At 54.0% G+C, this 24246-nt stretch overlaps 1 protein-coding gene across 1 annotated transcript; it reads right to left on the reverse strand.

The window, feature by feature from the left end:
- Positions 1 to 23886, reverse strand: LOC119112689 (TWiK family of potassium channels protein 7; the record flags this gene model as incomplete). The annotated part of the gene is given in 6 exon segments (XM_037236943.1): positions 1 to 266; positions 5131 to 5267; positions 7028 to 7396; positions 17336 to 17478; positions 22520 to 22656; positions 23684 to 23886. Coding segments are annotated over 6 exon segments (1161 nt in total). The 3' UTR covers positions 1 to 47.
- Between the last annotated feature and the right edge of the window lie 360 nt (positions 23887 to 24246).

The following is a 24246-nucleotide window of genomic DNA, read 5'->3' on the forward strand; positions in this document are numbered from 1 at the left end:
GGGGGGGGGGGGGAGTGACGCTCGACGGTCCGCCCGCGGCGCCCCCGTTACACGTTGCTCTCGTAGATGACGATCTGGAGCACGGGCGGTTGCGGGGCAAGCGCATCCAGCTCGGCGTCGTCCCAGGCGAAGCCGTTTTTCATCTTGGCGTTCGCCATCGTCTTGCGCAGCTCCTTGATCTCGCGCAGCAGGTCGACGTCCATGGTGACGCCGTGGCCGTGCTCGCCCAGCTTTTTCAGGTGTTCCGTCAGTGGTCCGGACAGACTCTGACGGCGCCACACGTTTCGTCAGACGAGTTGGACGCACCTTGGCGGCCAAATAGCGAGCTATTCACACTGTTGTCGCACAACGTCCTCAGAAGGTGGGAGCTAAGACGTCACGGCAGATAGCAAGTGGTACCAAACGAAGATGGGCTCTGACGTCGGGTGACGGCCAATTACCAGCCACCACTTTTGCTCAGGGTGTAGTGCGTGAGACATTCTGGCCAATGTGGGACCGCATCGTGAGCTCGTGTCTCGACCCGCGCTATGTGGTTCATCTGTGTCGGTCAGATGGCAACTGGCCAAAACACCCAGTCTGGAACAGGATTGGCCGTGTCGCGACGTTGCTGGGCTCGCTCAAACCTATCGGCGAGAACGTCCCGATTAACCGAAGCTACTATACTGATATGGCGGAATCACAACTTTTCCAGCCGGGCCTGCGTCTGAAGCAACCCCGTCGCAGTCATCTCGGTATAACCTCCGGTCACATCAAACAAAGCAAACAAGTGTAGAGTTACCGTTCACCCAGTTTACAATGCCGCTACTACTATGATTTACACTTTTACATGTCTACAGTTGCATTCAATCCATAAACCTTGATCAAACTTCAGCCTGCGCGGTTAAGCAACATTTATGTCGCGACTGCTCCGCGTGACAGCTCCGTTGAGTTTTTAATGCTTTGTCATGTATTCACTACCCATATTTTAAAACAAATTGTCTTCATTCATGCCAGCCTCGTTATATCTGCTGCCATGCTTCGTTTCTCAGCGCAGGCAGAACAATTTTGCCAAAGTTTGTATATTTGTTCTGATAAGCACTAAAATGAATGGCAGCTTTCGGTAAGGGATCCACCTCGAATGGCAATCAAAGGCAATCAGGCATTTGTGAATGGGTTCATTGAAGCCATTGTAAGGTCTGAAGAAATCATTTTTAATGCCTTCGAACGCCATCACATTGAAGTCATTGAATGATGTGGTGGACTGGTTTGGCGCTGGAACGGCCTAACGTCATTTGGACACTAAATCTGGAGCGAGATGAGAATGGTGCGCCTATTTCGCCTGCTAAGTGCCCGTTTGAAACAAATGTTCTCCAAGCCCCGGGCATCCCATTGTTCCCATGTCGATGGCCACTCTTCCACTCTGGTCTCCTTCTGTGTACCTCCACGCACTGAAACACCCATGGCGTCTGCAAGCCAGGTGCTCGGCGGGCAGTAATGCTTTGGTGAGCCAGGGGCTCGGCGGGCAGTTACACTGTGGTGAGCCAGGGCTCGACGGGCAGTGACGCCATGGTGAGCCAGGGACTCGGCGGGCAGTGACACCGCGGTGAGCCAGGGACTCGGCGGGCAGTGACACTGTGGTGAGCCATGGCTCGGCGGGCGGTGACGCCGTGGTGAGCCAGGTGCTCAGCGGGCAGTGACACTATGGTGAGTCAGGTGCTCGGCGGGCAGTGACACTATGGTGAGTCAGGTGCTCGGCGGGCAGTGACACTATGGTGAGTCAGGTGCTCGGCGGGCAGTGACACTATGGTGAGTCAGGTGCTCGGCGGGTAGTGACACTATGGTGAGTCAGGTTCTCGGCGGGTAGTGACACTATGGTGAGCCAGGGCTCGGCGGGCAGTGACGCCGTGGTGAGCCAGGTGCTCAGCGGGCAGTGACACTATGGTGAGTCAGGTGCTCGGCGGGCAGTGAAACTGTGGTGAGCCAGGTGCTCGGCGGGCAGTGACACTATGGTGAGTCAGGTTCTCGGCGGGTAGTGACACTATGGTGAGTCAGGTGCTCGGCGGGTAGTGACACTGGTGAGCCAGGGCTCGGCGGGCAATGATGCCGTGGTGAGCCAGGTGCTCGGCGGGCAGTGACACTGTGGTGAGCCAGGGCTCGACGGGCAGTGACGCCGTGGTGCGCGGCCGTTCCCGGCCCGGCCGCTCGCTGCCGGAAGCCAGCCGACACGTGCGCAGTGACCTCTGGACGGTGTGGAGCCACCTCTGGACAGTGTGGAGGCACCTCTGGACGGTGGCCCCCTCCCGGCGAATGGCAGTGAGGCAAAAGGCGTTGACACAGAGAAGACGCTTATGTCCTGTGCTAAACGCGACCGAAACCAAGAAAAGTCCCATGTAGTATATGCGCGTCCACATGAAACCAAGAGCGACTTGACGGTAAAGAATAGTATCTTTCTCTACTCCAGAAAGTTGCAACTCCCTAACTCATGCTCCCTCGCAATAAGGTGATCAGACGTGTGAAATCGCACACCGCCAAATGTCTTATATCCAAGGAACCCCCCGGCATTTTCGTTCTGCGAGTGAAATCGCACACCGCCAAATGTCTTATATCCAAGGAACCCCCCGGCATTTTCGTTCTGCGAGTGAAATCGCACACCGCCAAATGTCTTATATCCAAGGAACCCCCCGGCATTTTCGTTCTGCAGCCCTAATCCAAGTGGGGGGCAAATGGTGAATGCTGCTCACCACTCCTCGCCAGCCCGGCCGCGGTCCGGTGCCGCGATGGAAACAGCTCTCCAACAGGTACGGCTTGTATGCAAAGTAACACATATAACACAATATTAACAAGACTTTTAGACCCAGAGCTGAAAGGTGTGAAGGCCAGGCTCTGACTTCATTTGATTCAATCCTCGGACTCAGAACAAGATTCGAGCTGCCATTGCTCGGCCTCAGGCTGACCCAGTGCTCAAAAGTCTGCCTCTGGACTGGGTACTTTACTTAGATACAGAGAATCACACAGCAACGTCATGATTTAAGCCCAGATCCAACGTACTTTCGACACATAACTGGAGCTGACACAAGGTGTCTAAACGCCAAAACATGCTACCAGATACCGAACACTTCAAGTCATGAGCTATCCTGTTAAACTGCCATGCGCTCATGAGCCTGCAAGTTTAAATGCTTGAACACGTATTTCCTTGTGCATCTAAGTATGCTCCATTGATGCAAATTCGCCGTGGTGGGGTTACACACGCCACGTGTTTGAAATGGCTGGTGAGGTCGGGGCCATGTGCCCGCCTGGACCTTTAGGGGGGGGGGGGGGGGGCAGGCCCGTGTTAAAGACGGATAAACCTGGCCAGTCGGTCAGTTAAGTGGTCAATTACGCAGTTCCTTCCCCGGTATATCCCTATTGTGCTATTTTTTACTTGCTTAATGGAGCAGGATCAATAAATTATTGGGACACAAAGCGTGCCGGGGCCAGGTGGACTAATTGCAGCGGCGACCCGCGGCCGTGGCGCGCCCGCACGTCGCGCGGATCAAGCTGCATTATCCAGCTGGGGTGCGTGCCCGCCCTGATTGCCCAGGGCTGGCCGAATATCCATGGGGACAGGTGTCGGACGCCGCCCACTCGCTACCAGCTGTTGCTCTTTCTCCACTTATTTTTGGCCGGGTGTCAATTACGCATTGGGGACCAGCGGCGAGCCTCCTCGTTCCCCGGGGTCCAAACGGCTCACGACCCGAGCGGCGTGGTTGGCGGTAACTGAGCAGCCGCTTGCTCACGTGTGACAGCCATGGCACGTGAGGCCTTGTTATGTCTGCCGTGTCGCAGCTGAGCTATCCGTATACCTTCCTCGGCATCGTCCGATGGCCTCACTCAAACGTGTCCAAACATGTCCGTAGCCGCAAAATCTATTAAGAGTTTGGAGTTGCCAGACAAATACATGAGCGAAGGCCGGGTCGCCACGCTGTGTCCCATGCCATGGTGCAAGACTATCGACGGCGTTCGGCAAAGAAGGCAGAGTGATCTGTGTTGCTTCGGATGGCGACGAGTGGACTACAGTGAATCCTGCGCCATTACACGCAACCACCATAGCACTGCTAGAAAGTAGAAGGTACGACCAAAAGTAAGCCTTGGTTTCCTGGAATAAAATGCAAGCAGCCATTGCGTGCAATAAGGAAGAAGCAAACATAGACCAGCAAACTGTCACCCAGCTATCGGGGCACAGAGTACAGACACATCTGGCTCCTGGTTCCAGACTGGGTCCGAAACACAGCGAACGGCACCTCAACTTGATCATGGCAAGGCACACCGAATAATCGGCCGGGACTCGTCTGGCTTTATAATACCGACACCAAGTGGCGGGACCGTGAATGCTTCGGTGCCTTTAGAGCCGGCCACTGTGGGGCGTGCCGATCAATCCCCACGCAGCAGAGCCCTATGTTGTCGCAAGGCCGCGCTGCCGGCTGTACCGTGCTGCGGCGCTGGGGCTGGCCGTTTTTAGCTCGCGGCCTCGTCGACGACAGGCGAGCCGCGCGTGTCTCTCGCGCGACAAACGGCTATTACTTCTTCTGCCACGGACATCACATCGCTCACAACCTCCGAAGAGTCGTAAGAATGCCTATTTAATGTCGTGTGCCGCACACGCTTCGAATTCCTGTCACCACTTTGATAAGCCCGCGTGTTTAAAACGGCGCGAGCCAAAGGGTTATGTGAACACGAGAAGTGCCATCGCGAAACCTTTATTGAAAATTCCTCTGGCCTGATATATGCATAGAGCATGCAAACGAAAGCGGGATTCAAACGTCGCCGAGGGGAAACCGTGAAAGCGACAGGAAGAAATCGGCAGAACAGTGCCACACAGCGCAATGGCCAACAGGACCTCTGTTTGGAAGATCTGGAACGGTGGCGAAACACCTCCCTTGTAAGCGTGCCCAGCTTCCCCGTGGGTAGCCCGGGTGCGACCGCGGCCTGCCCCCGTGACCTCTGGGAGCTAACATGACTGCCGTAGTGGCCAGCGCTCCATGAAGAGACACACAGCAACGTGCACCACGTAACATCCAAGGGAAAAGATAAAGAAGTAGAGGTAGGGGGTCTGAGGCGTCGCCAGAGAAGCAGCCGAGCCCGGGCCGCCCCAGGGTGGAGGCCGGGGTTCACCTGGAGCCGGGCGGTCAGCATCTTCATCTGCTGCCAGGACTGGGCGTACTGACGACGCACGATCTCGATGATGGTGGTGGTGAGCGCCAGCCCCACCAGTATGTACACCGTGCACACCAGCATGTACTCGGCGTTGGCTGCCGGCCGCAAGGGTCAGGTTAACACGCGCTCGGATGGGGTCAAATTGTCCCCCCCCCCCCCCCGAAGGGTTTTCCAGAATGGCTTTCGAACGGCGTTGCGCAGCCGCGCCATGTTTTGCATAGATGTAGAAAATTGAATAGCGGATTGCTTGGCATGACAGATTTATATGTACCTAATACGGTCGCGAACCTATAGCAGGTCAAAGTCAGGTCATGGTTTCTGCGAGGTCAATTTCTAGGGAATCGTTCAATCTGATGCAACAACGGAGTGTTGGACGAAGCCATATATCTCTGAGGTCCTTTCTTAGGGCAACACAAATATTGGATGAGCAAATTACGTTGACCTAAGTTCAGGTGTAAAAGTCAGTCCAAGGCCAAAACTAGCCTGTTTTATTACTCTAGGGCTTGCTGTATGGTATAGTTTCTGGCGCTCATTTCGAGTTTATTAATAGCAGGAACCGCATCATATATCTTCCATGGGCTTCTTAGAGGTCAGAATAGGTCATTGATCTGAAATGACCCAGGTCAACATTTTTTTTAGAAACATACTGCTTAACGTAATCTTTGTCGCTTATTCAAATGCAAAACTAGTGCAGTGTTGTGTGATTTCGGTCACCATGACCTTCAAAAGGTTAAAAAAGGTCACTGACCTTAACTGAGCTTGTGGCCTTTTGGTTTGAAACAGTTATCTGGGTTCTGGGGGCACTTTGGAGACCAACCTGGAAGTTTACCTTATTTGACCCTATTTGATCAAAAGTTCATGACCTATGAATCCCACAGTTTGACCTAAGTGAGTTCATGTACAGGTTAACATACCCTGTAAGTTTGATGTATCTAGCTCTCTTAGTTTCCGAGATCTCAGGGGTTCAAATTGACCCCCACCCGAGCGACGGTGTCTAGCCGGTCGCCTAGACGCGTGTTAAGTTACTGCCACATGTGGAGATGGGACCAGGTCGGGTCACATATAATATACGGAAACCAGTTCAGGTGAGGTCACACCTGAGATGTCACGATCAAATCCGTTAAAGGCCAGTCATGACATTCGGAATCAGGTCAGGTCATGCCACTCCTGGCACACTAGGATCGGGTCAGATGAAGTCATGTCAAGCAGGTCAGGCTGTGGCATCATGCGATTCAAGTAATGTGGCCGAAGACACAGGCGATGTGCCGATTTTAGGGTGTGGTTCGTTGACCCAGTGCCGGAAGCCCGTCAGAGCGAGCCCTTTTTCAGAGCGGGGAGGAGGGGGGGGGGGGGGGGTTATCGACGGAACGGCGGCGCGCCCCGGCCGGCAGACTCGAGGGCGCCACCGGCCGGGCGACGGCCACAAGAGCGCCGCCGGCCGGGCAACGACCACACTGCAACGACATCGACTAGCATTAGTCGCATTACGGTGTCTTGCTATGCATAAACCGTGAACATATATGTAAAAAGCTTCATGTGTTGGCACTTGGTTTAGAGGCAACTAGCTACACAATTCATTATCACTCTGTTAAAAATGATTTCAGCAAATTACGACATTTTATAACATGGATCTAGATCCTGCACTGAACGATGGTTTAAGGAAGTGTTTGATGCAGACAACATAAGGAACTGCAGTGAACGCTTCGCAAAGTTAATATTCTAAATGACTGTTTGAATGCAACTAGATCCAGAACTGCGATGTATTTGTTATTACCGATAAGTCCCGTAATTATGCCTTGAGCTGCATATTCCAAAAGGCGCGAGTCTTTTTTACCACACCCCTCAGGCTGCCCACCGGGAACGAAGTCGCCGAAGCCGATGGTGGTCATGGTGATGAAGCAGAAGTAGAACGACTCGAGGAAGGTCCATTCCTCCCAAAGCAGGAAGACGCCGCCGCCAATGGCGATATACAGAACGAGGAAGGCGACGGAGACCAGCACTGTGAGGGCGCGCTCCTGCCGCTCCGACATCTGCCGCTGGGAGGAGGCGCCGCCGTCGCCGCTGCACCAGCGCTGCTTCAGCCTCTCGTACAGCCTCGACACGGAGGTGGCGAACAACGCGCCCAGGTCGGCGATCACCGTCACCGTCAGCGGGATCCCGATCATGGCGAACAGCATGCAGAACAGCCGACCGGCCACCGTACGCGGCGCCATGTTGCCGTAGCCTGGAAGCGAGGCGCACGTGACAGGTCTTGCTCAGGCACTCCCAGGGACAGGGCGCGGCGCGGCATAACGTAACACACGTGGGACATTCTTAGCGGCGATTTTGAACGACAATGGCGTGCTATTGGACCGACATATGTCACATGGTGATAAAATCCAACGACCTTTGTTTCAACCTCCACAATCCCAGCTTATGCCAGTAAAGCTGACACAATCACCTTGCTGAAACCGGGGTCAAAAGGAGTCGACAGGAGGAGTGATGTTTGGCTTAGGGCACGATGGCGTGTCTGAGTCTAGAGCTCCTGCCACGGCGGCATGCCCACACACGGACGGCTCTCAGCCGCCAGGGCATCGATGGGCACGGCACAACACAGAGCAGCAACGGCAGCCGTGGCTACCGTCCGGCAGACGTGGCTTGTACATGACTGACATGTTTTGGCTGGGCTGCGCTGGGAGCACCAACATGGCACAGCTTGTGACTGGCTGCATGCTGAGATCAGGCTGCATTGTTGCTTTGTTTTTATTTGACTGGACAATAAGTAGCTTCTTGCAAGAATCGGGGTCAAAGCAAAATTCTTCCAACGGGGCTACACTGTAATTAAATTATGACTATTGCTTAGGAAGTAGAACCCTGGCTGGCCAAAAAAGCGTGGTTATCAGCACCCAATCACTGAGTCTGAAGGCGACGTTAGACCCGTGCGACATCGGTGTGGACCCGACAGGTCGCGCCTCATCGGGCCAGCTCAGCATACATATATGTTAGCGTGACGTCACATAATCAGACACAAGCCATCGATTTCACCCAGCATCAGTGCTGCCTTGTGCTGGGACGTGGACCACCGTCTCCAATTACGGAGAACTAAAAAACCCGGATGGGTCACGACGCTCCGTAATCATGGCGCATGAAATCCGTTCCCCAGCCATTCCGTGGATCAGAAGTTTTAATCATTGACCCGCCAAAGGCGCACATGAATGATAATGGATCACAAGGATGTTGGCGCTGGCACGCGACAAGCCCACACGGAAGCGGACAGTAAATCGAGAATAAAGGCCTAAGTTGAGGCAAGGGGGCACATGTCGGATCGTCACGCATGCCATGTGGAGCCCACGAGCGGATGATTGTAGCTGGCCGCTTCCTGTTAAAGGGGGGCCGTCCCACCTGACCACCGAGGCGGGCCGCCCCACCTGACCACCGAGAGGGGCCGCCCCACCTGACCACCAAGGGGGGCGTCCCAACTGACCACCGACAGGGGCCGCCCCACCTGACCGCCGAGCGCCGCGTCCCATTAGGGGCCGTGCGAGCCACCACCGCTCCGCTCGGCCTCTGCTGGAGTTTTGCGCTGCAGATTGGAACAGTCAGAGCGGCAGCATCTGCTGCGACCGTGTGAGCGGAACTTGGGCTGAGAACTTCAATCGAGTATTTTGGAAGGCCCGATAAATTTCAACAGCTTAAATAAATATATTTATGTCAGCGATATCTTGAAGATTCCATAAAGCAGCCTGGCCATTACTGTGGTCGGCGTGCTGGCCTCTCCAGAGCGATGCCGCTGCTCGGCTTGTGGCGACCGCTCACATTCAACTGAAACTCGACGGCAGTAGTCGACGGGGCACGCAGTGACTTGATCTTTCAATCATGATAGGGCGTGAAATAATCAGACTCCGTCTACTCTAGACATTTGGCCAACTCTCTTTCCATCGTGACAGACATCCGACAAGGATCATCGATGTTGCTCGGGCAGGCTTTAGAGCCGAATGGGTGAGTACTCACAGTCTATTTGGAGCTATTCGCTAGGAAGTACATTAGGAAGAATTATGGCTTAAACTCACATGCAGTGTTATCAACAGGTACGCCTTACTGTTACTTATATATATATATATATATATATATATATATATATATATATATATATATATATATATATATGAGCACAGTAAGCGCAAGCGTGCCCGGGCCCCGCAGGCCCAGTTCCTTTCCGAAAGCCTCTAAATGAACGGCGGACGGCGACGCATTTGGGTCTAATGCCTGTCAGAACGAGATTCATAGCCCCGATCTCGGCTTCAACAAAGGCGCATCTCTTCCAAAAATTGAAAATGACTGCATGCTAACGAACAAGCCATATCGGGATCACACTACTTCGCCGTCATCTATGCAGCAAAGTCCAAACTACGGAACCGCTCCACACATTTTCTTCAAACCAACACCAACCGAAAGCCATAATGCAGTTTCATTAGCGCTCTGAAGCTGGAGACATAAGATCAACATCTTTGCCTTAAGAACCGCATAAACTACTTTGGGGCATTGCAGCCAAAGTCAAGTTCGGAAACCACTCCACAGATCTGCCCGGAACCGATACCAGAATGTAGAGTGCGTATGATTTTATCAGCTCAGGATTTAACCGAGTAATTTGGTCAAAAGAGTATGAGACATTTTGGGAAAACACGGACTCAGATTATTGTTATGCCTTCGATGTTTTATCAATAATTATCACCTACATAGTTATCGATGTCTCGTCAATCGTGGCTCTAAGTAAACTGACAACGGATCGCTCCCAGTTAAGTCAAAAGTCTGGAGCGTCTGCGTCCGAGTCGTCTGGCCCTGGACGGCTGTGGTGATCATATCACATCAAATAAATTGAGTATTACACCAGCACACATCTCATATGATTTCTGCACACCATATAGGATTTGTACATAACCCATCAGCATCCATTTTTTGAATGCTTGTCCAAATCTGTAGCCACCTATGATGGCTCCAGGAAACTCCGTGTTACAATTCTATTCACACCCACACCCACACACACCCACACCCACCCATACACCCCCCCACACGCACATGTATTTACATACATATACATACATATATATATATATATATATATATATATATATATATATATATATATATATATATATATATATGAAGCATTGAGCCAAAAGGAAATTATTTGCTATCATAATTGCAATATGTTTGATGACCTCAAAATATCACCTACGAATTATCCAACGATACTTAGAAGCTAAAACAAAGGTTCGGATGATAAGACAGTAGTCATGGCCGTATTCCTCAGAGAAAAAATCAGGAGAATGGAAATATAGGTGCGTCGATATTTCAGCAAAATCACTTTATCGAAACGAATAGCAGAAGGGAATTCGAAATTGCCTGCCAATGGTCCTACTCAATTTTTTAGTTTTTTTTTTAACAGCGAGCCGCAGTTTTTACTGGGTCACCAGCATTCAGGGGAATGAACGAGGAGCAGTTACGAGCCATTGCTACGATACGGCGCGTATCTAACTAAGAACTATAATGCGCGAAAATACGTGTACATGCAAACGAATTCAAGTGAACAGGCATCACGCCTCACGCTGCATTCAAATGTGCCAGCGAGTTGAAGCAAACAGGCGTCACACATCACGCATCATTAACATGCGCCCGGGTGGCCGGTTGGATACCCTTTGCTCAGGTGGAGGGGGTCAATTTCACCCTTCCCTGAGATCTCAGAACTAAGAGAGCTAGAGACCCCAAATTTACAGGGTGTGGTGACCTGTATGTGAACTCATTTAGGTTAAAGTTCGAGATTCCTAGGTCATGACCTTTGGGTCAGAAAAGGTCAAACAAGGTCGAATTCTAAATGGGCTCCGAAGGGCCCATGGAGCCTAGGCAACTGTTGTAAGCAAAATATCGCATGCTCAGCTAAGGTTAGTGACCTTGTTTGACCTTTTAAAAACATGGCGACCAAAATTATGTGAGACTGCTTTGAGTTTTGCATTTGGATAAGCGACAAAGATTACGCTAGGCAGTATGTTCCTAAAAAATGCTGACATGGGTCATTCTAGGTCAGTGACCTATTTTGACCTATAAGAAGTCCATGTAAGGTGTATTATGTGGTTCCCGCTGTCAATTTATTCCAAATGCGTACCAAAAACCAGGCCATACAGCAAGCATGAGAGCAATAAAGCAGGTTGTTTTTGACCTTGGTATGACCTTCATACCTGACCCTAGGTCAATGCTATTCAATTGTTGTTGTGCCTAAGAAAGTATCTTAGAGATGTATGGCTTCGTCTAACACTCTGTTGTTTGATTGAATTGAACGATTCCCTAGAAATTGCCTTCGCTGAAACCATGGCCTGACTTTGACCTTCTATAGGTCAGCGACCTTGCAAGGTACACCCAATTTTTTGAAAATCAAGCGATGTATTATTAAATTGTCTACAGTTAGGCAAAATTTGACGAGGCTGCCCCGCGCGGTTCGGAAACTATCCTGGGAAAACCCGCGGGGAGGGTTAATTTGATCCCCACCCGAGCGCGTTAACACAAGTAAACGATTTCGATTAAACAGGCGTCGCGCATCACGCGTTGGGCATCACTTACACATGCGAACGATATTATGCTGGCACACATCGCACATCAAGGCACGTATCACTTTCGCGCAATCGGCCATGATGAGCCCTGCACGGTAAGGTTCGGTCGCCGACTTTTTATGGGAACAGATTCACTTATTTTCCTGTCTGGATGGTCCTGTGCTCTGTAGATGACTTTGAGCTCTAAAAGAGACATAGGATGCATACCTACCTGGATCTCAGCCCGAACGTGTTTTTCCAAAAGTGTTTTGTTTTGTGTTGTGTTTTGTTTTGTCTTAAGCATCTCACGGGTGTTCATTATATCTCAAACGAATGTTGCGCGAGGCGCATTTATTTTATGGCACGCCACAATAGCGCAAGGCATACAAGAAACTGTGTTGTAAGAATTTGTTCTCTGTATGTTTGACATGCATACATGCATTGCGATCGCTTCTAAGAAGCCCATTTGTAAGTGCAGGCCCGTTCGGACGCTGCAGCTGTCGTGCTGGAGCCGCCGCTGTGTAACACGAGTCGTGGTCGGCCGGCGGCCAGTTGGCGTCCCAACCAGACAGTGTGTGTTTATGCCCCGGCCGGCCGGTGTTTATCGGCACGGGCGGAAGCGGCGCACCTGCCGTATCACCGACCGGCGCCGGCCAACTGCCGTGTCACTTGCCAACTGCCGTGTCACCGGCCGGCGCCGGCCGGCTACCGCCCGGCCCCGCCGGCCAAGGATGGACTGTGCCGCAGTGTCCGAAGGCGGGACCAGTGACCCAGCCGCCCGAGTCACTGAGCACCAAACGGCTAGCACTAAAAGCGGGTATGGTGCGGCCCCTCCACGCCGGAATTAGCATATTCTAAGCCAAGAACATGTGCTGAGCAATTAACAGCCAACAGTTTTGTGACCAGGCTACTGGAACGAGAAACAGGAGGTTTTCGGTGAGGTCAAAGCTGCTGGCATGCAGTTTCGGTGCAGTGTGGAATATCCGTTTATTATAGATCAGTTATGCTTACTTTTGCAGTGGTGCAGACGCATGATCGGGAACACAAAGCCCTTAATCTATGCTTTTCGGTGTCGGGAAACGTTTACTGTCCCGGCCGTTACTCAGCACGCACTGTAAGGTGCATGTGGAGGATGATGCTCTAACCGCAGGCATCAGACGTAAGCAGGGGTGTTGTTACCACCGCTGAGGCTACAGGGCTGGACCTGAGAAGCAGTCAATGCCCGGGACAGGGCTGGACCTGAGAAGCGGTCAATGCCCGGGACAGGGCTGGACCTGAGAAGCAGTCAATGCCCGGGACAGGGCTGGACCTGAGAAGCAGTCAATGCCCGGGACAGGGCTGGACCTGAGAAGCAGTCAATGCCCGGGACAGGGCCGGACCTGAGAAGCAGTCAAGGCGTTACAAATGGCACTTAAGGTGTCCGTGGTCCTCGGGAGTCAGTGTACTAAGCAGCTCAACATAGCAGTGCCGACCAAAAAAGGCGCATTCCCAACCTTTTTACGAATCCAAGAAGAGACCGACAACGCTATCTTTTACCTAGGTTGACTGTCTGTCTTAATCTGTTTATAGATGCGAATTGCCATCGCCATTCTCCATAAAGGCGTCCTCATAACCAATGACCCGTGACATTGGCAAGCCGTGGCATACATTGGCAAGCCGTGGCATACATTGGCAGGCCGCGGCATACATTGGCAGGCAGCGGCATACACAGTGCAATAACCGGCCGATCTACGGAAACAAATGTAGCAGTCCCGAGGCGGGCTGGCCGTCTTATAACAGGCGCGGCCGGCGTCACCGAGCGTCGCCCAGCGCGTGCTGCCAGCTAACACAAACTCTCCCATCTGACCGCGGCTCGCGCTCCGCCAATCAGCCGCGCGAAACCGAACGAAAACGGCACCAACAGCTGCGACACTCGACCCGGGGGCCAGGCCGAAGGTCCTGAGGCACGGCTGCCGGCTGGGGCGGGGCGGCGAGCCGCGCCTCTGCCGGTCACGTGCGGGCGGCGCACGACCCTCTGCCGCTGATCCGGGGCACTGGCGGCCAGCGCCTGCCGCAGGGGCCAGGCAGGCCTTTCTCTCGGTCAAATGCGAGCGGCGCATAGGATCGTTGTAAGGGGTCCTGTAGGGTCATGTCCCCTCTAATCTAAGAGATTGACGATAGATGCAGAGCAATTTCGCAGGCATTTGTTCCGAATTCACAGAAGTTCGGAAAACTGGCATCTGCCCACTCCCCTTGATACAAATTGTGGTAACGTGCCTGGCGGCCCACGAGCGCCCGCCGCCGCGCTGGTCCCCAGAGGCTGGCGCTACCGTCGCCAGTGACGGTCACGAGCGCCCGGCCCGGCCCCGGCCAGCAACACGGTGACAGGCTGTCACAGTTTAGCATCCAGAACAGCGGCGAGCCGGCGGTTTTTTTTTCTCGCCAGCGGCGACAAATAGGGACGAGGAGCAAGCCAAGACGAGACGGAGCAGCGGGTAGCGGCTCAGCGAACACGCGTTCAGCGGTCACATTTGTCTCGGTGACAAAGGTGCTGCCGGCCTCCGTACTAACAGTCTTGTTCATTTGGCGGGAGGACTAGACTCAAGGTGGAACCTAAGTTTCGGCTAAACAGACGGAAAAAATGGCGTTATAAAACCAGTCAGGTCCGGCGGTGGCGTTCCCAGGTGGTTCGTCTTCCCGCATCGCGCGTCGTCGACGTGGTGTGAGCCGTGATCGTAACTCAGCGCCGATCCCTTAATATGGCTACAGGGGAGAGAATGGCACAAATAGGATTGCGCCCTTCAAAGTAGTAGCCCGACCAGTCAGCTGTCTGCCATTGCACGCTGGGCCAGCCGGGCGTTCCATGGACCAATTAAACACGGCCGCTAATGAATTGAACCAAATAGCTGGCACGCCCATCTGCGCGCGCTCTAATTCGCTGCCGCCTAAACCAGCGCACGACTGCTGCCCGCTCACAGTCCGTGCCTACAGCGGACACTAGCTATATAGCATGTAGCAAAACAGTCAGGAAATTATAGTTGACTTTCAGTTAAATGATATGATGAAAATATAAAAGTAAGATATAAGTTATGCAGAAAGGTGCAAACTACGACATACGCAGTGTTGGCATTCGCACAGCGCAAAACAACTGACCCTCGGGAACCGTGCATATTTGAAGATGTCTTATCACTCAAGTGCACAACACTGACCATCATTACATGTCGGCTTACACAAACCTGGGAACGGGATAGCCCAGAGGCGCCCGAGCCCCTCCATTTTTAAAAGATTGGTATCACCATTATGGCGTTGCTTAAAAATATGGTGTCTGGATCTGTTACACCCCTGCTGGCTTGATTCCTACACTCTGGATATGCTCTAGTTGATAAGCCACACCTGGCAGACAGCACATGGAACTAGATCTATCTTCTTCTCAATATCTCATTTCATGTACAGCCTTTCTTCTTGCAGTGTTTTGGTGCGATCAAACTCAACTTACAGACCGGATTTCTTAGTTAAAGAGCAAGGTTGAGAAACTCTTCCAATGTATAAACGTACGTTAGCAGTTGGCCAAGCTCCTTTCGTGGCGTCATATTTTAACCAATACGCCGTTAGGTCACTGCGAGCAGCGTGTCCAGTAGTGCCGCTGAAGGCCGTTAGGTCATTGGGAGCAGCGTGTCCAGTATTGCCGCTGAAGGCCGTTAGGTCATTGGGAGCAGCGTGTCCAGTAGTGCCGCTGAAGGCCGTTAGGTCATTGGGAGCAGCGTGTCCAGTATTGCCGCTGAAGGCCGCTAGGTCACTGCGAGCAGCGTGTCCAGTAGTGCCGCTGAAGGCCGTTAGGTCATTGGGAGCAGCGTGTCCAGTAGTGCCGCTGAAGGCCGTTAGGTCATTGGGAGCAGCGTGTCCAGTAGTGCCGCTGAAGGCCGTTAGGTCATTGGGAGCAGCGTGTCCAGTAGTGCCGCTGAAGGCCGTTAGGTCATTGGGAGCAGCGTGTCCAGTATTGCCGCTGAAGGCCGTTAGGTCATTGGGAGCAGCGTGTCCAGTAGTGCCGCTGAAGGCCGTTAGGTCATTGGGAGCAGCGTGTCCAGTAGTGCCGCTGAAGGCCGTTAGGTCACTGCGAGCAGCGTGTCCAGTAGTGCCGCTGAAGGCCGTTAGGTCATTTGGGAGCAGGGTGTTTAGTATTGCCGCTGAAGGCCGTTAGGTCATTTGGGAGCAGGGTGTTCAGTATTGCCGCTGAAGGCCGCTAGGTCATTGAGAGCAGCGTCTCCAGTATTGCCTCTGAAGGCCGCTAGGTCACTGGGAGCAGCGTGTCCAGTATTGCCGCTGAAGGCCGTTAGGTCACTGCGAGCAGCGTGTCCAGTAGTGCCGCTGAAGGCCGTTAGGTCATTTGGGAGCAGCGTGTCCAGTAGTGCCGCTGAAGGCCGTTAGGTCATTTGGGAGCAGGGTGTTTAGTATTGCCGCTGAAGGCCGTTAGGTCATTTGGGAGCAGGGTGTTCAGTATTGCCGCTGAAGGCCGCTAGGTCATTGAGAGCAGCGTCTCCAGTATTGCCTCTGAAGGCCGCTAGGTCACTGGGAGCAGCGTGTCCAGTATTGCCGCTGAAGGCCGTTAGGTCACTGCGAGCAGCGTGTCCAGTAGTGCCGCTGAAGGCCGTTAGGTCATTTGGGAGCAGCGTGTCCAGTATTGCCGCTGAAGGCCGCTAGGTCATTGGGAGCAGCGTGTCCAGTATTGCCGCTGAAGGCCGTTAGGTCATTGGGAGCAGCGTGTCCAGTATTGCCGCTGAAGGCTGACCACAGCGCCCTGCGGCTAGTCCGTCCGGACTTCCGAACACCCTCCACGTGCTGGCTACCAGGCATCACTCTGGTGGTGGCAGGCATGCCTGATGTGAGCTAGTGCTATCTGCAGCCAAGATTAGCTTTTTAGACGTGAATTTAAACAAAACTAGTTGCTCATCTTATGTCCTAGGTTACCGATATGCATTTAACATTGTCACTTATAGACAGAGAAATGGAATTTCACCCGTATCCATGACGTAAGGTCTTATGATGGCCTCTAAAGAAGTCGCTTAAAGCGTTGCGTGCGGTGATGGCATTTAAAGTAACATTTTGATTGCTGGCCGATGACGTCCGACCCCCACCACTGGCCGAAGACAACTGACCGCTTCCACTGACCGATGACAACTGACCCACACCACTGAGAGATGACGACTGACCCCACCACTGACAGATAGCGACTGACCCCCACCACTGACAGATGACGACTGACCCCCACCACTGACCGATGACGACTGACCCCCACCACTGACCGATGACCGCTGACCCCCACCACTGACAAATGACGGCTGGCCCCCACCACTGACAGATGACGACTGACCCCCACCACTGACCGATGACGACTGACCTCCACCACTGACCGATGACAGCTGACCCCCACCACTGGCAAATGACGGCTGGCCCCCACCACTGACAGATGACGACTGACCCCCACCACTGACAGATGACAACTGACCTTCACCACTGACCGATGACTGCTGACCCCCATCACTGACAGATGACGACTGACCCCCACCACTGACAGATGATAACTGACCTCCACCACTGACAGATGACGACCGACCCCCACCACTGACCAATGGTGGTGAGCACGGTGGACGTGAAGAACAGGGAATGTATGTAGTTCCACTTGTACTTGTAGCTGGTCTGACCGGGTGTAAGATCGACACCAGACCTGACGGCCTCCAGCAGGACCGCCTCGTACTTCTCCAATAGGGAGCTGTGGGCGCGGTCGCGGTCGGTCAGTTCCCGCAAAGACCCACCAGTCTGGCACCGGTGCACCGCGGAGAAGGGGTCACACACACACACACACACACGCACACACACACACACACACACACACACACACACACACACACACACACACACACACACACACACACACACACACACACGATGTGTTCAGATCCTGCGATCGCCAAAATCTGGGTCCCTTCAATCAACTACACAGTCTCATGGCCGCACCTATTCTGGTGCACGTGACAACATTAGGGCCAAAGATGCCAAGCATACTAAACATAATCAGTTCACACTTCTTTTTCTATTTTCTGGCCGGCCCATGACAACACAGAGGTTGAAGCGTTAAAGCAGTGTTCATGTGTTTCCGCACTGTTTTCTATCGGCGAGAAGACGCCGGCGTGAGCTTTTCTAAGATATGCGACATTCCATCCCAAATGAGAGCGTCGGCGTCTACAGCCAGCATAGAAGGTGCATACAATCACAGTAGATTACCCAGAGGACGCGACGGGACCAGGTCAGATAGCCTCAGCTCCCATCAGGGATATCTGTCTGCCCGCACCCATGCTGCCTTATGTCGCGGTGAGGGCTGGAGCCGAGGTATGCATGCACGTGTGATAGCACGTACATACGTGCCGCCTCCGCTACCGTGGCGGCGTGAGGAGCTCACGCAGACGGTGGTCAGATCCGACTGCGGCCAGTGGTCAGATCCAACTGCCACTGATAATCAGATCCAACTGCCGATGGTGGTCAGATCCGGCTGCAGTCAGTGGTCAGATCTGACTATGGCAGGCGGTTAGATCCAAATGGCAATGGTGGCCAGATCCGGCCATCACTGGTTGTCAGATCCAACTGTCACTGATTGCCAGATCCAACTGCCGCTGGTGGTCAGATCCAACTGCCGCAGGCGGTCAAATCCAACTGCGGCCGACGGTCAGATCCAACTGTCACTGATGGTCAGATCCGACTGCGGCCGGTGGTCAGATCCGACCGCCGCTGGTGACCACACCCAGACGCCGGCGAGCAGCACTGAGCACTGGCCGGCCGCAACGAAATGATGGGCCGGGCACACTCCGTGGAGCCAGCCGACGGGCCGGCAGCCCTAAAACGGCGGCCGGCAATGCCAGATGAAGATTTTGGAACCACCCGCGCGATGGCAACGACACCGTGAACACAATCGCCCCTGCCTATGTCATAGGCCTGAGACGAGCCGTAACATGCAGCCGGCGGCCGTCTACCGAAGATTGCCTGCCAGTTTGTGCGCCGCCCGGGCCCAATAAAGGTGGTGCGGCGGCGACGGCCGGCTGGGCAGCCGGCCGTCGCCGCCGCCGCGGCCGTCGCGGGCTGACGACCAAAGGACGCGATCGGGGCCGGGGCGCGGTCGGTGGCGGCGTCACAGCGCGACCGGCGGCGGTGCGCGGCCGTAACCGGCGACGGGACGCACGCGACGCACGGCCGCCGGCTCTGCAGCCCGGCCGGCCACGCCCTGACCGTCAGCTGGGGGCCGGCGGGCGTGTCCGAGGCGCACAGGCTGGGGTGCGTCCGCTGAGGAGGCGGCTGCCCACCCGAGACTGTCATCACATCATCTCCAGCGACACGGCGCGGACCCCTCACTCGCCGGCGGCCGCATCACTGACAGGCCCTGACGTATAGCAAGCAAAAACAATGAAACGCACTTTTTGGTGAAGTAGACACAACTGTTAACCAACTGCACAAAGAAGCTTGGGCTCTTCCGCCAATTTGGAAAACATGCTTCTAAAACAAAAAAAAAAAACAACAACAAAAAACTGTTATAAAAGTGTGAACGTTTCAGGAAAAATGCTCAAAAGAAGAGAGATTGGCAGAATCCGCCAATTTTAAGCAAACTGTTGATTAAGTCTGAAGCCATTCTAACGCATCGTTTCTTGTTGACAAAAGCGCATCAATGTGTTAGTCCGCCATGCTTCAAATGCTAGTGGCGCATGCTAATCGCACGGATAATCTAGATGATCAAGAGAACATACGGAAGTCAAGCAAGGATTGATGCATGTTCATTCCTGTCGAATATCACGGCGGCTGTCATCAGCGCGGCTTCAACCAATACGGTCTCACAGCTGGGGACTAAAGGGAACTGAAGGCTGGGGGCAAAAGACCTGAAGCCATAGCGGCATACGTCTGCGCCTAGTGTGAATGAGGTTTCCTAGTAGGTGAAACAAGCCTTGATGTGAGGGTGGATACCATCGATCCAAGACAGCTCACCTCACACTGTATTATGAATAAAACGTTGGCTGATGATCAACGTGGAATGTGAGGCACAGTAGTTGCTGCATAATACATTGCTTTAGTTGCATATTGGGGGTTTGAGACTATCTGAACAGCGAGGGCCGCAAATGGCGAATGGAATGGCGAGGGCCGCAAACAGCTTCGGCACAGCCGGGAACAGTTCCGGGAGGAAGCCCGTATGAATGAACGGACCAAATGAAACGTGTTACAGTCACTGTGTTACACAGTTATGACAGGGACAGCTAATTTGGGTGAGGACGCATGAAATTCTTGGCGCGGGATACATTTGAGAGGGCAGATATCTGATATTGAACGAATGATATGACACTGACATACCACCACACTTCATGAGGGGTACATAGGTCAACTAGGTTGAGATTATAATGCGCACCATGTCGTGTTCAGACGACTGTAAACTAAAAAGTGGAAACCAGTATTCTGCCTGTGCACCAGTGCACGGAAACGAGCTGAACGTCCGTGAAACCTTGCATAGTTTAATTGCAAGACCTGCGAGGTCCTCCCCGCCATCGCAATAATCATGTAACCCAGCAGCGTACCATCCTGTCTGTAGCAAACCTTCGCAGAGAATGATTCGTGCCGAAGTGCTTTACGGGTTGAGTGAGGGTTATCCCACTTTGTGTAACAGCTTGACATGCCAGTGGAAGCCAGCGGGGTGCTACACCGTGTCCCGGCAAGCCCGGCGGCCACCTCAGGTGCTGCCAAGTGTTCGGAGGAAGAAGCGTGCTTATACACTCATTTGATTAAGCTCCAATGGTTGACTTCGAAAACAATGGGTAAAAAACCGTTGCTAGGCGACATGTCAATCGCCGAGCTGTGCGCACTTCTTCGCGTCGCACTATACGTCTGTCGCCTTTTAGTCGCCTACTTTTCCAAAATACTCGTTCTCGTATAAAATGACACAAATTTTTGCCGGAGTGGCTTGTTCTACCAGAAAAGTGCATTCTTGACAGGCGCTAATGTTCAGACTTAAACTTGTCAGAAATATTGTTGCGAAAGGAACGAACGACCGGGTCGTATTACCGTCCCATAACACTGAACTGCTAGGGATCGCCAACTTCTGGGGATTCATGCAGTGTACGCTTGCAGCCTCCTAGTATCCTTAACTACAAACATAATAATGCCATTGGAGCATGATACCATTGGCAATGGTCACAAATTTTATGACGATAAGTATGAACTTTGCCACGGAATTTCCAAGTTTATCTGTGGGGACTGTTCTTCAGCATGCAGCGTAAGGATAAATGCAAAATGTCACAGAAACAACGACTTTCGAAATACCCAAACTATTTAAGGATGGCAACCAGTAAGGCAGAGTCGACTTCCGAGCATGGGCGGCTCAGCAAGAGCCCTCAGGCTGCTGATGGCTGCAGCAGTTTTACGCCATACTAACGAGGGCCAATCTTGAAATAACGGCTCCCAGGGGGCGTAAATTCTTCGGTATCGTCAAATGGGTGAGATAACAAAGTCATATTTCGCCTCCCCTGACAACCCCACCACACAAATTCATCGTCAGAGGACGCTACTAGAAACAATATCGCGACACGGGTAATGGCATAGACTAACCGATCAACCTCAAAGGCGTGACATTAGCGAACCAAGGCCACGCTTCCACTGGTGCATTAGAGAGCCCAGCCACCAACTCAAGCATGCCGAAATCAAAATAAATGACAAACCCCGCCAAATCAATAGGCACCACGTAATAACTTAGTTCATGTGACGTGCCTCTCTTGTATCCGAGGCTGTCGGTTCATAAATCAGCCGGGAATGGGGTCGGCCTGTGCGTGATCCCAGCTGTACGGCGGCACCGGCGCCGCGCCGCTGGGTCCGGCCGGTCGTCCCGGCCGACTCCAGTCCAGCACTGGCCGTGGTCCACATCGCGGCCGCCGCGGCCTCACTGTGGACCACACGGCCGAGGTGCCGTGCGCTCGTGACCAGCCGGCGCAGGGGGCCGCCCGGCGGCCGTAACGCCCAACCAACCGGTCGGAACGAACCCAGCGCGAGGACGTAAACCAGCCGGCGGATGACAGCCAGCGACGCGGACCGCGCATCACGCGCCCGGCCAGTGGGCGGACGGGGCGCGGCTCTGCACCGGGGCCGGCCTGACGGAGGACTCCCGCGGCCGGCGGGCACGGCTCTGCACCGGGCCGGCCTGACAGAGGACCCCCATCCGGTGGGGCAACAGCTAAAGTCACAGATACTGAGAGGGGTGGGCCATTTTTGTGTGTAATAGTACGTAGGAAATTCTAAAAGAAATCTTTCAAACGTGCGCAATTTTGCATTGTTCATATCTCTCCAAAAAATGTCTCTGTCTCCTACGTTTCGAGTTTAAGATACTTTCCATGTTATTAACATCTCATTGCTTTCCAAACACCATCACTCAGCCAGGCTAAAGCTACGTCTCCTCGCCTGTCACCGCTGACCACATCGGGCCTCCCGCTCGGCGTCACCGGAGCATATCCTGCCCCCTCGGCATCACCGGAGCACGTCCTGCCCCCTCGGCGTCACCGGAGCACATCCTGCTCCCTCCGCATCACCGGAGCATGTCCTGCCCCCTCGGCGTCACCGAAGCACGTCCTGCACCCTCGGCGTCACCGGAGCACATCCTGCCCCTCCGCGTCACCGGAGCACGTCCTGCCCCCTCGGCGTCACCGGAGCACGTCCTGCCCCTCGGCGTCACCGGAGCACGTCCTGCCGGGGATCGACCCCCGTAAAGGCGGCTTTCACCCGCCGCCGGCACTGACCTCACGTTGGCGCTGATGCGGGCCACGTCCGAACTGTTGACGATGGTGCCCACCAGCTGGCGCCGGCTGTCCATCACCCGACCGTACACCTCCTCCACGTCCGCTCGCTCGCGTGGTAGTTCAATGTCCTGGAACACCTGCCGCCATACAACGGACAGGCTTTACACAGCAGCTCAGTGTTCTGGAACACCTGCCGCCATACAGCGGACAGGCTTCACACAGCAGCTCAGTGTTCTGGAACACCTGCCGCCATACAACGGACAGGCGTCACACGTCACAGAAAAAGAGAGCGAACTGGACAGAAAATGTACAAATGCCATCGTGCTGGAAAGGCAACAATGCACCATGCCGTACATTCGGCAACTTCCAAATATAATAAATATTGCATTCGCACCCGACCAAGCGTATGCAATAAATCTGGGGTGTTAATTTACAGGCGCCACACATAGACGAAAACTATTGCATTACCATACCGCGGTGACATCCAACCCTTTGTTATGGCGACAGGTGGCTCCAGACTTCAGGAATTATCAGTTTGTTCGTGCTTCGAGGTCCATTAGCACCACGCAGCGGGCAGCAGAGCGTCAGGAGGCAGCACGCGGGAGTGCCCGCGGTAAGGTCAAGTGGGTGAGGCTGTAGGGTCACACCGAAGATGGTTCGTCCTGTCACACATATCTAACCCCATCGGCACTAAAGGTGTAGCCATGCGCCCCCGTCAGCTCTCCTGTGGCCCACCATTTGACGGCTGCCCATACTCCCTGGTGATGAGCTTCAAACATATCGCTGCCATCCATGACGCATGAAAACCCAAACCCGGGTCTTCATACGCGACGGTCGCGACGTGCTTCTACCGGCTATGCTGACCGCAAACGTGCAACTTTCAGCCCACGTCCGTAATAACTGGCATCTGCTCACACCCAAGAGCCCCATTATTGAACTTTGGCAGGAGAGCCCGCGTGGCCGGCGTGACGGCTATGTTTGCTCACGTGACCCCGCTGCAGCGTCAGCGGCACCTTTGAGAACGCTCCCTACTTCCATACGCATGAAACCTGACGCCCGTTGACATTATGACCCGGGCTCTGCGAGCCTGCGAACTGGACCTCTGTTGGCTAGGGCACCTGACCGCTGCTGACTTTCAGGCCTGACCTCCGTGGTGAGCCTGACCTTGGCGCCGCCGGCTGTATAAACCATCAGCAGCAGGATGAGCCCTAGGTGACTGCTGGCCTTCCGCAACTTGGCCTGCGCCTTCTTCCACGACGACGGCGCGTTGACGAACGTGACGCTGACGCGCGCCTGCTGCTCAGTGCTGCGCTCGCCCATGGCGGCGTCATCGTGTGCGGGGAGCCGGGGGGCGAAACCAGACGTCCCTGTCGGCGCAGGCGGTACACGGTCACCGTCACCGGCGTCATCGCGTGCAGGGGACGGGGGAGGGAGGCGACACCAGATGTCCCTGTCGGCGCAGGCGGCGCACGGTCACTGTCACCGGCGTCATCGGCGCGCCGGGCCTGCGCCAGAACCCGGACCAGCTCTGACTCGGCAGTCGCTGCAGCTCATCATCTGCTGCAGCCTCGCCGGGAACCCACGTCGCTGGGGCGCCCTCGGACCGAGGCCAGGGACGCGTTCAGTCCGTGGGCGTGCCGTGTCGATTCCGGCCCGCTCTCAAGTGGCCCTGGGTCCGACGGACTAAATGAAGTCAATGACTAATGCCGTGCAATCTTACCATGGTG

This window comes from Pollicipes pollicipes, unplaced genomic scaffold (assembly GCF_011947565.3).
Source record: "Pollicipes pollicipes isolate AB1234 unplaced genomic scaffold, Ppol_2.1 Scaffold_7261;HRSCAF=8764_pilon_pilon_pilon, whole genome shotgun sequence".
Classification (NCBI taxonomy): Eukaryota; Metazoa; Arthropoda; class Thecostraca; order Pollicipedomorpha; family Pollicipedidae; genus Pollicipes; species Pollicipes pollicipes.